This window comes from Octodon degus, unplaced genomic scaffold (genome assembly GCF_000260255.1).
Source record: "Octodon degus isolate 3935 unplaced genomic scaffold, OctDeg1.0 scaffold00039, whole genome shotgun sequence".
Taxonomy (NCBI): domain Eukaryota; kingdom Metazoa; phylum Chordata; class Mammalia; order Rodentia; family Octodontidae; genus Octodon; species Octodon degus.
In genome coordinates, this window is record NW_004524615.1 from 13,464,190 (window position 1) to 13,481,662 (window position 17,473).

The window sequence follows — 17,473 nt, forward strand, 5'->3', positions numbered from 1 at the left end:
AAAAAAAAAAAAAGACTGTCTTGGGCCAGCCAGATAGCTCAGCAGACTAAATTGCCTGCTTAGGCAGATGCAGGAATGGGGACTCAGTCCCTAGCATGCTGTGCTGGCCCTGTCCCCAGGACACACTGAGACAGCGACTGAGACTGGGCATGGTGGCACGTGCCTGTAATCCCAGCGCTTGGGAGGCTAAAAACAGGCAGATCACTATGAGTCAGATCTGTGTAGTGAGACCCTGTAGACCCTCTACTAAATACATTTAAAAAAGACTGTCTTATGTAAGTATGGTCAGCATATCTGATGGATGTTTGTGTTTTTAAAACACTTATTACAGTAAAAGACCCGTGGCCACTAATCATCCCTCAGAATACGCCCCTCACTTCAAGCACACTCATCCTGCTGTGCCTGCCACTTTCTGAAGCAATTTTAGGAGCCTTGTGTGGGTCTCTAAGAGACGTGATTAAAAAGTCAGTGCATGCCACTGCCGTCCAATAGAAAGACAGGCTCTTAAGCACCTGACTCTGTGGCCTCAGCCACTGTAGTCCCTGGAGCTGGCACTGTGTGCCTGGTAGTTCCTTCCCAAAGTCAAAGTGACCATGAAAGGTAAATGTTTTAAATGAAGACATCAGGGCAGCCACAACGGCACAACTACAGTCATGAAAGAGGACCCCCAGGACTGCTTCAGAAAGTAACCTGGAGGAAGGAATAAGGGCTTCCTAAGGGTTAAGGGGAGCTCATGGAAATGTCCTTTACTCTAATAAATGCTTCTATAAAAATTTTTAAGCATTCATCATATTTTTTAATCCCCCCATGTAAATGATAAAAATGTGAGCTGCAGTCTTGAGTATTACCTCAGCTATCGTTTCTAGAAATGAAACATAAAACTGCAAATGCGAAACTGTAGGCCATGTGCTCAGCTTAGCCCTGGTCACAAATGCCAGAGGAAGAGATATTTTCCAGTGCCTGCATCTTTATAGCGAAGTTGGTTGTGCGGAAGGGAAGTGGGGAGGCATCCTTTGAAGCTCTTCCTTCAAATCTCTGCAAGCGGCTGGCTGAGGTTCCCTTGTTTCTTGTACCCCCAGCTCCCTGAAGAGGATGACAGTGGGAATGTTCCTGGCTGCCATGGCCTTTGTGGTGGCTGCAGTTGTGCAAGTGCAAATTGACGTGAGTCTTCCCCGAGTCTCCCAAATCCTTTCCTCGTGGGTCTGGGGGGGCACATAGAACCTTTCTCTAGAGCTAAGAGGACTTGGTGCACGAAGGTCTCTCCTATGTACAATTCTTGGCTGTGGAGCTACAAAACGGTGTGAGGCAAGGGTCAAAATAGTTCTCCATCAGTGAACTCTGAATTTTCACACTGTGAAGGTACAGCTGGGGAGAGGGTTGGGTGGGTGCACTGTGTTGAAAGGAGAAAATGACATACGCAGCTTCCACTTAGGCTCCAGTTTTCACCACGGGAGGAAATGGTTTTTTTAGAACCTCAACTTGTAGGAGACCTGGTTAAGTTCATCATTCACAAACAAGCAGCACTTCAGAGTATGTGCAGAGTCTTGGATGGAAATACACATCTTCAGGTGCTCAAGTCTCTAGTGACGGTTAGTTCCTAGACTAATCCACATATCTGTTAGGCCCACAGTACAGTGCACTAATCTAACGTTGTTAGCGTGAGATTAGGCCTTAGTCCAGGAAGTAGGTGTTGTGTGATGTGTGAAGCATGAGTGCCTGTGTGTGTGTGTGCATGCACACACACATGCACACGTGTGTGCCCAACCTTTTCTTTCAAGTTCTTTAAAATCAAAAAATAAAAAGTAAGTTAAATTGTGGTCAATATAGCATGAAATTTAGCGTCGTGCCCATTGGCAAATGCCACCGTTCATTCACGCTGTGGCTACTCTGACCTTTGGGCGGCCAGGGAGAAGGGGGCATCAGAACCCAAAGGAAGATGCCCTTCTGTGTTGCACCGAAGAACTCACTGTCAATTTTTTCTTTTGCACAGAAAACTCTTCCAGTCTTCCCCAAAGCACACCAAGTCCAAATTAAAGTCTTGAATATTGGAAATGACAACATCATTGTATCTTTTCCCGGAGAAACGGTGACCGTGGACCAAATGTCTCAAGTAAGCACGGGGAAATGCAACTTTCTTTCCTGTCTGCTGTCCTGAGTTATGATAGGATTTGGAAAAGCAATTTTCCTTGGTCCTTGTATAAACCTGCCCAGAAGCACAGTGCCTAAGCCTCTTGAGATCTTGCCAGCTCTGCTCTAGCTCACTGCCCTTCTGACTTGAATCTGTGGACTGACCACCTCACAGCTTGTGAGGATGCAGGTTGTATTGGGTTTGGTTTCATTTGGTTGGTTTTGGTTATTTGTGACAAGGTCTCACAGTAGTTCAGTGTGACCTTGAGCTCACCCTATAGTAGGCTGGACTCAAATTTGGCATGATCCTCCTGCCTCAGCCTCCTGAGTGTTAGAATTATAGGCATGCATCACTAGGATGCAGATTCTTAATCAGCAGATCAGACATTCTGTGCTTCCACAGGCTCCTTACTGCTGCTGTTGTCAAAAACCATGCTTCAAGTAGCAGACACGGGTAGTGGTTCAAAACTGAGTGATTGCTTTTCTTGGGGCACATTTGATACTCTGAAGACTTTTCTTTGTCATTGAGACTACAAGTATGCTAGTGGTACCTTATATGTAGAGGCAGAGATGCTGACAATGGGCTTGCAGTGACAAAGAACTGCCTGGCCCAGTGTCAACAGCCCCAAGGTTAGGAAACCTCGCTCTAGGTAGTTGTATTCTGTCCCACTCTTGAGTTCATAGTGGAGTTCCCCCAGGAAGCTTTGAAAACCCCAAGAGCTGGTTCCTAACCCCACCTCACCCTAGTGCTGGGGTAACTGCTCTCATTTCTACTCAGCTGTACGTGGTACCACTGCCTTTGACCTTGCCAAGCTAGTGACCTGGAAGGCACAAATGGTGAATAAGCACATAAAAGACATGCAATGGGTCACGGAGAGGGCTCAGTAGAATAAGCACTTCCCTGGCAAGCTCAAGGGCCTGAGTTCAATTCCCGGTTCTGCCAAAAAATAAAAAAAAAAAAAAAGATATGGAACATCACTGGTCATCACCTATTGGGTGGCTAGAATCACTTATTTGTTTGTGTATTTTGAGACAGGGTCTTTTATGTAGCTCTGGCTGATTCTGAACTCACTGTGTAAGTCTAGTAAAACTTAAACATGTTTGATTCCTGATGCATGGGGCAGCCCAGTACTGGCTCCACCGGTGCTTCCTCTGCTGCTGTTCTTTGCCCAGTGCCTGAGATAATTTCCATGGCATTGATTTTCATGAAACAAAACAAAAGTAAGAGGCTTGATGAAGAGTAAAATGCCTGTGGTCATGCTAAAAAGCTTCATGACAGAACCCATGAGGCTGAAGCCATGCATGCCAACTCTTCACAAGGCATTTCTGATAGGTAAGAATGGGAACTTGGAGATCTGCGTGCCAGTAACTGTGCCATTACAGTTCTGAGTGTGTATTCACTGTGACTCCTTTCTACCCACTCACAGACAGATACATACATGACCTTTGATGTAGACCAACTGACAAGCATCAACATGTCTTCCTCCGGATCACAAGTCACTGCGGTAGCCCACAACTTTGAGCAGGGCCATCGCCACACCCTCCTGGTGTGGACCCCCAGTGACTACCGTGTGGTGAGTAGCTGAAGTCTACCTCTGACTGCTGTGTGTGGAGCTGGAGTCATGGCTTTTATCAGTGTGACTTTGTTTTCCCTCTATATGGTCTTATATCAGATAATCCTCAATTTCTTCCTGCTTTAGAAACACCAGTCATTTGGCTTCTAGTAAAAATTTGACTGGTAGATGGGAAGAATTAAATATGAGTTACAAGGTTTTAAAGGAATTGAATGGGGCATGGTGTTTGTGCAGTTTATGATGCAATTAATCTTCTTGGTTGTTTGCTTCATTAGAGAGCTACTGAGTAACTTTGTCTTAAATGAACAAAGTGGAAAGTAGTGTTCTTTGGAAGCACTGGAAGGCAAAGATCAAAAATAATAGAGGCTCCTGTGAGAAAAATAGAACTCTTGAAATGTAATAAAATTATGCTCTTAGCTATCAGGATAGGGTTGGAAATCATTCTCCTCAAAGGCTAATATGTTAATGTGAATTTATCTTAAGAAATTAGATATCATAAATGTTTTGATGGTACTATTTGCTCTCATCAGATAAAGGATGGGCTCAACAAGAAGCCAGATAAAGGAGAAAATGGAATAAGGTATGAATATTTCTTTAAAATTCAAGTTATGTTACTTTCTCATGGAAGTGATGCATACCCATATGAAACAAGGCTATCAAAGAAGAAATAAAGCTGTCCCTACTCACAGGTGACAACTGTCTACATAAAAAGTATTCAGGACTTTACCCAAATCAAGGTCACAGGGTACAAGGTCAACAAATACGAAAATCCATCCTGTTTCTCTGTACAAAATAAGCGATTGGACCCAGGCATAGTGGTAGACGCCTGTAATACCAGCACTAAAGGCTGAGGTAGGAGGATCACTACAAGTTCAAGGTCAGCCTGGGCTACATTGTAAGTCCTGGCCAGCCTGAACTACATAGCAAGACCCTGTTTCAAAAAGAAAAAAGAGGGCTTGGGGAGATAGCTCAGTAGAATAAGTGCTCGCCTGGCAAGCGCAGGGTCCTGAGTTCAATCCCTGGTACCCAAAAAAAAAAAAAAAGAAAGAAGAAACAATTGGAAATTTTAACATCATATCATTTGCAATATCTCCCCCTAAAGTGTGAAATGTGTAGTACAAACTGAGCAAAATGTGTGGAATTTAAATGTTAAAAACTCCAAAATACTAATGAAAAAAAAAAAAAACAGTAATGGCCAAAAACATGGAGGTCATTGACTAGAAGGTTTAATAAGGTACCATCCCTGCTCTCCCCAAATTGATCTATAGGTTTAGTGTGGTATCTATCAAAATCATAGTATTATTTTTATAAATATAAACCAAGATGATTATAAAATTTACATGGAAAGACAAGGGAAAAATAATCAAAATATATTTTAAAAAGAGTACAATTGGAAGACTCATGTTACTTCCAATTGTAAGACTGTGTGGAGCTACAGTAAACAGGACAAAATAGTATTGGCAGAAGAATAGAGCTGTACATGAAAGAGTTCAGAAACAAGCCACACAAGTACAGTCAACTGTTCTTTGCCCCAAATGCAAAGACAATTAAATAGATTAAACAAATTCTTTTCAAGATGGTATTGAAACATTTTACAGCCACAGGTAAAATGAATTTAACCTAAATATCATACCTGAGCTGGGCCCAATGGCACATGCCTATAATTCCAGCTCTTGAGAGGCTAGGGCAGAAGGATTGCGAGCTTGAGGCCAGCCTGAGCTACAGCGCACGTTCAAGTCTAGTCTGGATGTACTACATAATAAAACTTTGTCTCTAAAAAAAAATTTAAACAAACCTGATATCTTACCCAAAATTCTTGCTGAAAATTGTATTTTAAAATCTTATATATCCTATATGCAAATTAACACAAAATCAATTAAAGATCCACATATAACACGTTAAATCTTAAAGTTCATATAAAAAGCATTAAGAAGTTCTCATAACATTCAGTTCTTAGGACATCAAAAACATAATCCATAGGAGAACACCTTGATAAATTAGACTCTGGTAAAAATAAAACTGTTCTGGCAACCACTACTCTTAGAAGATTAAAACGGTACAAACTGGGAGAAAAAATCTTATAAACCACATATGTGACAAGGAATGTGTATCCAGGATTTAGAAAGTATTCTCAAAACTCAATAATAAGAAAATAGCACAATTTAAAAAACAAAACTAGGGCCAAGGATATATCTCAGCAGATAGTGCCTGCCAAGCAAGCACAAGGTCCTGAGTTCAATTTCTGGTACCAAATAAAAAATAAAAGTAAAGCCAGATGGAGGCAACAAAATGGTGGAGTTGCTATTTATTTGATCAATCTCCCTACATGTAATTACTGTGGGCTGGATGTTTATCCCCATATTCATATGTTAAAGCCCTATTCCAGTGTGATGGTGTGTGGAGATGGGTCTTTGGGTAGTAATTAGAGTTAGAGGAGATCAAGAGAATGCGGCCTGCGTGATAAGATCAGTGCCCTTACAAGAAGACAGACCCAACAAAATGGGGCTCTGTCCAGATGGCAGAGTGGTAAGCAGCAGAGAAAAAAACCTCTCTAAGAGTCACCATCCTGGTGCTGGAGTATAGCAACATGAGGAAGACAAGCAAGAGGATAGTGAGTCCACAGGACTGAGGAAAGATCTGAAGTGCGAATTGAAGCCTGTGGAGAAAGTGAAGAGAGAAACATCAGTGAAGAAGGAGGTAGCCAACAGTGCATTCTCCCTGAGACAGAACTCACTGCATGAAAGGAATGGCTCAAACCTGCAGACACAGTGACTGCTGGTGACCCCAGAGACTGTCACAGAAAGACACAGTAGTAGAGGAGCAATGTATGTGAAGGACTACACTAAGTGGCAAAGTATGTTAAGGGCTCAGTCATCCTGCGTGGGAAAGAGTGATTGGCCAGGAGCCATCCTGGAGAGGGACCAGCTGAGTGCAGAGTTTAGAGCAGCTTCTGACCCCATCTAGTGGCTCCCAGCTGGGCTCGGGCCAGTGGAAGATAAGCTGACAGCTGCAGGCAGAATGAGTCTGGTCTTGACCAGAAGGTGCACAACTCTGCCAAGAAGCTACTGCTGGCTTACTGGAATAGATAAACACGGACTGGAACTCTGTCTCCACATTGTCTCCAGTGACACCAGAGACAAACCAGGAAATGGGCTTTTTTCTTCTCTTTCTCTTTTGTTTTTTGCTGTTGTATTATGATTTTGCTTTCCCCCTTCACTGTTTTATTTCATTTTTATATTAGTTTTAATATGGCTTCTAGCCTTTTTTGTGGGTTCCATTCTATTCTTGTTTTTGTCTCTTCTTTGTCTCTTTCCCTTCCGTTTTCTACACCAATTCTCTGAAGTTAGTGTGATCCCCCTTTGTCCTCCAGTTTTACTTCTAATCTCTTTCTCTTCTTCTCTATTTTCTCCCTAACTCATTTAAAATTTTAACCACTGAAGTTAAATTAATATATTGAGAAATTATATACTACATATAATTTTCTGATCTGCTTTAAGTTTTATTATATAACTACAAATCTAGTTCATATGGTTAAAAGTGACAAATTAAGGAATACCTCAGTTTATCATTTTCTAGGCTGTGATTGTTGCTACCGTTGTTGCTGAGGGTACCACTTTGTTATAACTTTATTGAAAAACAAATAGCAATGAGACAGTTTCAAAACCGATTAGTAGGACAGTTTCAATAACTAATACACTGCATATTATTGTCTTCTTAGTGGTTATTCATAGTACAAGATGCAGACATAATATCCTGTCCACAAACACTATTAGAATGACTCTTTCTATTTGTTGAATTAAGAGAAAGTAGCTGTATATCTATCCTAACATTTTGAATATACAGATACTAAATGCTCCTTCATTTGTATCCCTTTTTTGTTTAGTTTTGTCAGAGAAGGGTATTCCATTGTCATTTAAACATTGTAGGTGCATGAATTCAGCAAAATATTCCAATATAGTCCAGTAGTCCATAATAGTAGTGTGTTTTCCATAAGACTGGAAATGTCAGAAGTTGTTGACTTGAGTTTTTTACAGCTCAGCATATTAATATGGTGTTACTTTTTATACTTCATTTTTATACTTTTCTGCTGAATGGTTAAGACCAAGATAAAGAAAGACCTATCTAACAAGAAATGTAACTTTCCTATCTGATAAGGTCAATCAATCCCCTCAGGATTTATCCTGAAACCCTGTACCACAGTTTGTAGATCATTTGTCAGTGTCAGCCACGTGGATGAGACATGGCCATTGCTTGACCAATTTGCTCTCTGTGAAAGCCTGAGATAATATTTTCTCTCCATGTGACTCTCCTTAGGCACACTCTACATCATCAATCACTTTCCTGAGGGTACAACTTTAGCCACAGCAGATTAAGGCAGTGTGAGGACAGCATCTCAGATATAGAAGACAGGCTTGTGGTTAGAAGTCATTAAAATAAAGATTCCTAAAATAAATAAACAGAGCAAGGAACCCTGAGAAATCAATCCAGCAACTGCTTGATGGAAGCAAAGAAGAATAACTTAAGATTGATTGGAGTCCATGAAAAAGCAGGAAGAGATTTACTCAAATAGTGTTTGTAGACAGGATATCATGTCTGCATCTTGTACAATAAATAACCACTAAGGCAACAACATGCAATGTATTAAGTATTGAAACTGTGCTAGGAATTGGTTTTGAAACTGTCTCATTACTATTTGTTTCTCAATAAAATTATTTAAAAATTAAAAAGAAAAAGCAGAAAATAGTACACATGATACAAAAAACCTGTTCACAGATGTCATGGCAAAAAACTTCCCTGGTAGGAAAAAGGAATTTGACATACAGTTAAGTGAGGCACATAGAATTCTAATTAGCCATGATTGAAAAAAAATCTATATCCAAGCATATCATAACCACGCTTCCAAAAATTAAACACAAGAATAGAATCTTAAAAGGTGTTAGGGAAAAGAAACAAATCACCTATAAAGCAAGCCCATAACAATTATAGCTGACTTCTTGGCATGAAACTTCAAGCCAATGTGAGCTTGGAGTGAAGTATTTCAAAGTCTAAAGGAAAACAGTCTTCAACCCAGATTGATGTACCCTGCAAAACTATCTTTTTTTTTTTTTTTTTTTTTTTTTTTCTATTTAGGGCAGGGTCTACAGGCTCTCACTGTGTAGATCAGACTCATAGTGATCCTCCTGTTTTCAGCTTCCCAAGTGCTGAGATTACAGGCGTGCACCACCACACCCACTCTCAATCACCCTCTCAGCACACCCTGGGGGTAGGCCTGGCATGGCAGGGCTGGGGATTGAACCTCCAGCCCCTGCATCTGCCTAAGCAGGTGCTTTAATCTGCTGAGCTATTTGGCTGACCTTTATCTTTCAAAACTGATGGAGAAATAAGAGACTTCCATGACAAAGAACCTCTGAGGAAATTTTGGCCATCAACATAGCATTCTAAAACATTATGAAAGACATTCTAGAAAGAGGTAAAAAGGACTACAAATCTATGAACCCAACAGAAGGGATCTATCAGGAAAGACAAACAATTAAACAGAGAGGGATAGAGAGAAAGGGGGTAGCCAACAACAGGAAAATAACATGACAAGGATAAGTCAATGCATACCAGTTATAACCATCAAAGTTAATGGTCTCAGTTCACCAATCGAAAGAAACAGAGTGGCAGAATGGATCAAGAAGCAAGATCAAACAATATGCTACATATAAGAAACATGATTAATTAAAAAAGAAATTCATAGACTGAAAATCAAAGGATGGAAAACAGTACTACATGTGACAGGAACAAAGAACAAAGTAGGGTTAGCTGTTTTATTTGCAAACAAAGTGGGTTTCAAGCCAAGACTGATGAAGAAAAATAAACAAAATCATCATATCCTTGTAAAAGGAACAATCCAAGAAGAATAAATAACAATCATAAATATATATGCAACAAATACCAATGCACCCAACTATATGAAACAAGTGCTAACAGCATTAAAAACCAAATAAGTTGGGGCCCGGGAGATGGCTCAGTGGAATAAGCACTTTTCTGGCAAGCACAAGGGCCTGAGTTCAATCCCTGGTTCTGCAAATAAATAAATAAATAAATAAATAAATAAATAAATACCAAATAAGCACCAATACAATTCTATTGTATAATCTATATGTCCAACTGTCACAAAAAGACAGATCAACTAGACAAAAAGTAAACAATGAAATATTATAATTGAACCAAACTTTTGCACAAATGGACTTAGTAGATATCTTCCGACTGTTCATTCCTAGAAGCAGGAATTATACTGATATCAAAACCAGAGGATGACCCAACTGAGAAAAAAAGTTACAGACCAACCTCCCTAATGAATATAGATGCAAAAATCCTCAATAAGATACTGGCAAACACAATACATCAAATCATCAAGAAGATTATACACCATGACCAAGTGGGATTCATCCCATGGATGAAGGGATGGTTCAACAAATTTAAGTTAATAAATGTAATACACCATATTAACAGAGCAAGGGACAAAAGTCACTAGATGCAGAAAAAAAGCTTTTGACAAGATCCAGCTCCCATTCATGAGAGCAACCCTACAGAAAACTGGAATAGTCTTCATCTCAATCTGATAAAAAGCCATCTATGACAAACCAACAGCCAACATCACGCTAAATGGACAAGAAATGAAAGCTTTCAGGGGCCGGAGATGTAGCTCAATAGAATAAGTGCTTGCTCGGCAAGCACAAGGTCCTGAGTTCAATCCTTGTACTAAGGGTGCAGGGAGAAAGCTTTCTCTCTAAAATCAAGAAAAAAAAACAAGGATATCCACTGTCTCTACTCTTATTCAACATAGTCCTGGAAACATGAGCCAGAGCAATTAGACACGAGAAAGAGCTAAAAGGAATAATGATAGGAAAGGAAGATGTTAAATTATTTTTTGCAGTTAACATGAAACTCTACATAGAAGATCCCCAAAACTCCACTAAAAAACTGCTAGATTTAATAATGAAATTCAGTAGCACAGCTGGATATGAAGTCAACACTCAAAAATCAATAGCCTTGGGGGTGGAGAGATAGCTCCACAGTCTAAGCACCTGCCTGGTAAGCACAGGGACCCATATTCAATCCCTGGTACCACATACAATGCAGGCCCCAGAACTCTGGGCATGCCGTGCTGGCCACCTAAACTGGACATGGTGGTACATGCCTGTCATCCCAGAGCTGGGGAAGCTGAGACAGGAGGATCACTACAAGTCTGAGCTGCATAGTGAGACCCTGTACCAAATAAATAAAGGATTTTTTACAACATCAATAGCCTTCCTGTACATGAATGACACACTCCCCAAGAGAGCAATTAGGGAAACACCTTTCACCTAGTGGTGAATAAGCACATGACATATATGGAACAACTTATTGGGTGACTGAATCACTTTTTTTTTTTTTTTTTTTTTTTTTTGAGACAGGGTCATTTTATGTAGGTCAGGCTGGTCCTGAACTTACTATGTAGCCCAGGTTAGCCTTGAACTCACAGCGATCCTGCTTCAGCCTCCTGACTGCTGGGTTTGCAGGCATGTGCCATGACACCAAACTAGAATCACTTTTTAAAAGCTGACAGTAGTGAGTGTTTATGAGAATCAGAGAAACCGCAACTCCCTCATTGCTAGCAGGAGTGCAATGTGTGACAGCCCCTGTGAGGCGCAGCTTGGCAGTGTTTGCCCCCCAAGTCCTTCACCTTTTCTCAGCACTGGTACTGAGCCTAGATCTTACACTCTGAGCTCAGCCCTTTTCACATTTTATTTTATGACAGTTTTGCTAAGTCTGTAAGTTCCCCAAAGGGCTCATGCTTTCAGTTCTCCCACTTCACTCTCAGAGTGCTGGGACAGTTTGGCAGGCTTTTTAAATAAAGATAAACACACACTTACCATAAGAGCTAGATATTTAACCTAAAGAAATACAAACTTACACTTACATAGATTGCCATACCCAAATGTGATAGAAATCATGTTCATAATCATCAAAGACTAGAAGCCTCCCAAATGGTCTTCAGTGGGTCATAAGAGTATAGTACCTCCATTCAGTAGACTACTACTCAGCAGGAAAGGGAACTGTTGACACACCATGATATGAATGCATTTCAAATGTCTTATGCTGCAAAAGAAGCCAGTCTCAAAAAATCACGTACTATTCCAACCTTTTACATGGTGTTTTGGGAAAGCAAAATAATTATAGAAACATCGGACAGATTAATGACTGCCCTGAGTTAAGAGCAGAGAAAGGATTTTAGGACAGGACAGCATGATGTGTAGAATGATTCTATTGTTATGGTATTTATGAGCTTAGATGTGTCATAATGGAGAGAACAGTCTGCTCTCAAAACCCATGTATCATAAACAGATTTTGTAAGAATAAATTGAGGGAAACCCAAGAATACCCTTCTTTTACCCTCCACCCTCAGCTATAGCCCCTTCCCTCTGTGGCTGTACCTTTAACCATTTCTGATTTTAACTTCTACTAATATGCAATTGTTAGGGTTTATGTCTAGATGTGTCCCCAGGGCCTTGTGTGGCTGTAGGAGGGGCTTTTTGGAGGTGGCTGAATCTAGGGTGTGTGGTGGTGGGATCAAGGATGTGATGCTGGGATTGACTCATGGTGCAATGCTAGGATTAAAGTGTGAGTGCTACCTGCCCTGGATAAAATATGGGGCAGAAAGAGGATCCCTGCTTGTCGTGTGTCGCTTGTTGTTGTTTGTCTTCTGCTGCCTCCTGCCTACTGGGCAGTGCCCCTCTGCCATGCTACCCTGTCTTGGAGCCAGCCCATGACAGACTGAACCTCTACAAACTGAGCTAATTAAACTGTTCCTCCTTTAACTTCGGGCCTTGGGTATCTTGTCTTAGCAAAGAGAAAAGTAAGAGCCGGGGAGATGGCTCAGTGGAATAAGCACTTCCCTGGCAAGCGCAAGGGCCTGAGATCAATCCCTGGTTCCACCAAAAAAAGAAAGAAAAGAAGAAAGAAAATAAAGAGAAAAGTAACTAAGACAACACTAAAACACAGAATAATAGAGATACAGTGTATTACTAGGATGGTACCTATTATTAATACAAATTATAAAGGTATTATATTTACTTTTCATTTTTCTTTCTTCCAATCTGTTCCACACTTATCATGTCTATGTTTCAGTGTTTTCCTTGTACTAAGTTGTGTCTAAAAATAGATCAATAAACAGATCTTTGCACTAAGATCATACAAATGTTATCATATTAATATCATTAAAGTATGATCAGTCTGAAAGAGAAATAATATGAGGATATATTATTTATATACTTTATATCCTTGAAAAAACTATTTTTAGGTTAAAATCTTCTGACTATCGGGCCAACGGGGTAGTTCAGTGGGCTGAACCCCTGCTTTGGCAAGTGCAGGGACCAGGGTTTGGGATTGATTCATGGTGCGATGCTAGGATTAAAGTGTGAGTGCTACCTGCCCTGGATAAAATATGGGGCAGAAAGAGGATTCCCGGTCCCACATGCCACCCCAGCCCCGCCCCTGGGGCGCACTGAACTGTTGAATGAGTCTGGGCGTAGCGGCACGCACCTGTAATCCCAGCACTGAGGAGGCTGAAAACAGGAAGATCACTACAGGTCCGAGCTGCATAGTGAGATCCTGTACCAAACACATAAATGGAAAAAAAATCTTCTGAATATCAAGATGGATTGGACAATCTTATCCTAGCCCATGAATGGTTCATTGCCTGCCACATTGTTGGCTTTGACTTGACCAAGGCCTTTTTGTACTTTTTTTCCCTTGTAACCCAGTGGCCCTTTTTGTTGACAAAAGCGTAAGCCCTCAACCAGTCTCTAAGCCTCCGCCTTCTTAATCATACCACATCCAGGGACTCCTCTTTCCTCAGTGAGATCCACCTCTTCTGTCTGCTCTGTGATCTCGTGGAGTACTTGCTCCATGTCCCCCTCAGCAAGCCACTGCCCTCATCAATCCTGAAGGGAGCAAAGCTTTATTATCTCAGTAATTTCCTAGATTTAAAAAAGAAGAAAATCTAGAAAACAGATGTCAGAAAATAAATAGAACAACTTCAATGATTTCATGAAGTCATTAAAGGAAGCATATACAAATTTTAAGCAAATGGAATCCTTCTAATTATATGAAACTAGTAATTTGCAAGATCTAAATAATTACCTTAAACTGGCCTTTAGATAAAGTGGTAATTCTTCAGGTCAAAAATTAGGTGAGAATTTGATGTTCAGCTTTCTTATGTGTTCTTAAACATTACATATTGCTGCATGTTCATATAATATGTGTACATATTGCTACATATTCATAAATACTGTGTTTTGTAATATCATAGATAATGTTATAAAATGTATTCTTTTAATTCTTAGCCATGTTGCTATATGCTTTCCTTATCCATTCACTTTACCATTGTATAGTATTCCATTGCACGGATATACCACAGTTTACTTATCCATTCTATTATTCAAGAAAATTTAGGTTATTTCTATTTTTCCAAATAATACCACAGTCCTCATTCTTACCTGTTTCTTTGTCCATATATAGGAAGTTTCTCTAGGACAGCAGCCTTTAAACTTTTCATCATCCTTAACAAAAATATTTTGAGGGCTGGTGAGATGGCTCAGTGGTCTAAAGCACCTACTTAGAACAAGCTTAGCAAAGCACAGGACCACGGTTCAATCCCCCAGCACCACATGCCAGCCAGCCCCGCCCCCTGGTGGACTGAGGTGGCCACACACACACACACACACACAAATAAATAAAAAAAATTTTAAAATAATAATAATTACATTCAAAAAAATTTTGAACACTCACCCCAGATGTATGAATATGGTAACCTTTACAAATTACATATAAAAATTGCTGTATCAAAATTAATGTGTCACAAAGCTAATAAACCTTGGTCACATATTTTGTGGGCATACATCATAAATAGTTTTTTACAGAACTTAGACGTGTACTATATCTTGTTCTCTACTTTTGAAGATCTGCTATGAGCCTTCACCCACCTATTAGGTAGGGAAAAAATCAACTGGTCTTCTCTTAGCCCCCCCCATCCCTGAATAGTATAAGAATTTCAGAGGCTTCTCCTACAGTCTAAACCATCTAAGGAGATGATCTCTAATCACCTGCCATTCCTGTTCACCACCTTTGTGGGCCTACAAAGGCAGGAGTCAGCTGATCCCATGCAAGGCATAAGCACAGGACTTGGCAGACAGGAAGCCCTGGCACTAGGACCAGAGCTTGCTGGGTGTCCTCTTTTTCCTGTACTTCAGCAAGAATTTGGTCACTGTCACTCAAGAGCCACACCAGACCCCACCCTAGGAGAGCAGTTTCTTTGGGGGGAGGGGCAGGCACTTGCCAGGCAGGCACTTGTGCCAGTGGGGTGTATCTGACAGCAGTTCTTAAAACTGTCCTGGCAGTCCTCATCAAGGTCCTCTTCTGCCCCTGGCTCCTGGATGTAAAGGAAACAACAGGTTTTGCGCCTTGCCCCTTAAAAGAACCTCTGCCCAGGGTGTCTTCCAGGAATTAGGCAGTTCTGGTCTTAGTCCTTCACCTCTTTAGCACTAAAGTTTAAGGCATGGCTGCCTATTGGATGGGAAAAGGATCAGTATTTATTTCAGTGCCTACTTAATTGTCTCTAAATATCATTGCACTAGTAATGTTTACAGAGTACTCAGGAAGTACCCGACATGTATAAACACTGTTAAACACATTCTTTTAGGGCTGCTGTCATGATTGAGTGAGCAAGGGCAGACCTAGAACTGCTAATTTTCTGCCTTTAGACTTTAGGAATTTTCTGGAAGCATATTTAATTCCCTCAAAAATGTTAGCATGTCAGGCACATGTCCTATAACTAGAATAATTATTCCATAGTTCACTTGTAAAGCAGATGGTTCTCTGTTTCAGATTTGTAAATACTTTTAACAACGCGGTCAATATCACAATGAGCGGGAAAGTTTATGAAGATGTCGCCAGTCATAATGCCAGCGAGTATCAGTTTTTTTCTTCTGGTGTGTAAGTACATTTTCTGGATGCTTTGCTCCAAAACTTAAGGATATCAAGACTTTATCTTAAAAAAAAAATATATATATATATATATATATATATATATATATATACTGAGACTTTCTAATACCAAGACCACTAACCTATTATTCTTTATTCTTTCTCATAATAGAAAAACCTTCTCAATAAGCTCAACAGAGTTTCCACAAGCATGTCCACATGATTTTCAATCTTCTTACCTTGAATTCGGTAGCGCCTACACCTACATGATTGAAAGGCAGGTCAGTGGCCCCGCCCACCCTCCTCCCGCCCTGCGTCCACCCTATCAGAAGTCCTCTCGGTCAGAAACACAAAGGGCACACTCATGATATGACTAGAAGGAAATAGGGTGTCTATTGGGAGTGGCCAAAATTAATTCAATTAATTCACACTAATACTTCAACTTATCATGGATTAAAGTTAAGCACTAAAATAAAAGTTCAGCAAATTGACTTACACTGACAAGGAGTTCATGCTGACCAGTATCAGATGCTTCCTTATAGGCTGTAAATATGGACTTCAAGAACTTACACCTAAAGAGAAAGCAATGTTAAAAAAAAAAAAAAATCTGACTTGCAATCTACTCTAATTTAAAAGGAAAATAGTACTGAATATATTTTCAATCTATCCAAGGCCATCCCTTCACAAGTAGAAAAAGGCAGTGTTGCACGCCTGCATTTAAACTGTGTACCTCCTTGCTAAGTTGTACAGCATAACCCAGGATAAACAGCATGCCTATCTGAACAGTTGCTGTTCTAGAAGCAATCTTGACTTTGATCTCAACGTCCCTTCTTTGCCTCAATGCTCTAGAGTGATGGCTGCCCTGGAATAAAGCATTTTGAAGATATTTCACCCAACACGGTCAACATGGCTCTGCAGATCCCACAGTATTTCCTCCTCACCTGCGGTGAGGTGGTCTTCTCCGTCACGGGACTGGAGTTCTCATATTCTCAGGTTTCTTGCTTATTGTTTTTTACCACCCCTTTCATAACCTCCTGCCTTCAAAAACACTTCTGAGACTTGATTTAAATCTTAAATCACTGTGTATCTTTTTATAAATTCTAGAAAGAATTTGGGGCTTTGAGATTTGAGAAAGCCCATGGGGCCCTTCCTGAATAAGAAAACTACTTAGCTGTGTAAGGGCCTACATCCGTAGGTGTTTGTAGCCCCACCCTCACCATTGCCCTTTGTGTCCTTGGCAGGGGATGTAGCTCAGTGGTAGAGCTCTTGTCTGGAGCATACAAGGTCCAGGGTTCAATCCTCAGCATGAGAGAGAGAGAGAAAGAGAGAGAGAGAGAGAGAGAGAGAGAGAGAGAGAGAGAGAGAGAGAAACAGAGAGATACAGAGACACAGAGACACAGAGACAGAGACAGAGACAGAGAGAACTAAGTAAAAAACCATATTAGTAATTGTCAGTAGGGTGATGGCAATAGATTAAATAGTCAAATGGTACCATCTACTCATAAATGTGCTCATTTCAGATCTGTGTCCTCACTAGAGGTAAGATTCAGTGAAGGTCAGTGTAGCTCCCAGCAAACATATCAAATAAACCTAGCTTTAAGAACAATCTAAAAACATTGCTTTTAAGTACATTTGACAAATGAGGCAAATTCTGTTGATACTTAAGTTATAGCTTACTTTCTGAACTATTGTATCAAAATGTCAATTAAAATCATGGTATCCCACAATTTCTTAGAGATCCAGTGTGTTCAGGGTAGTAT

General features: G+C 40.4%; 1 protein-coding gene across 1 annotated transcript in view; it reads left to right on the forward strand.

Moving 5' to 3' along the window:
- The window catches only part of Slc15a1 (solute carrier family 15 member 1), a 60,236-nt gene that overhangs the window by 40,248 nt on the left and 2,515 nt on the right, over positions 1-17,473 (forward strand). Inside the window, exons 15-21 of the mRNA XM_012514743.2 lie at positions 1,080-1,161; positions 1,991-2,110; positions 3,555-3,701; positions 4,232-4,281; positions 15,615-15,722; positions 15,886-15,994; positions 16,563-16,706. Coding sequence (XP_012370197.2) covers positions 1,080-1,161; positions 1,991-2,110; positions 3,555-3,701; positions 4,232-4,281; positions 15,615-15,722; positions 15,886-15,994; positions 16,563-16,706 — 760 coding nt within the window. The remainder of the gene's footprint in view (positions 1-1,079; positions 1,162-1,990; positions 2,111-3,554; positions 3,702-4,231; positions 4,282-15,614; positions 15,723-15,885; positions 15,995-16,562; positions 16,707-17,473) is intronic.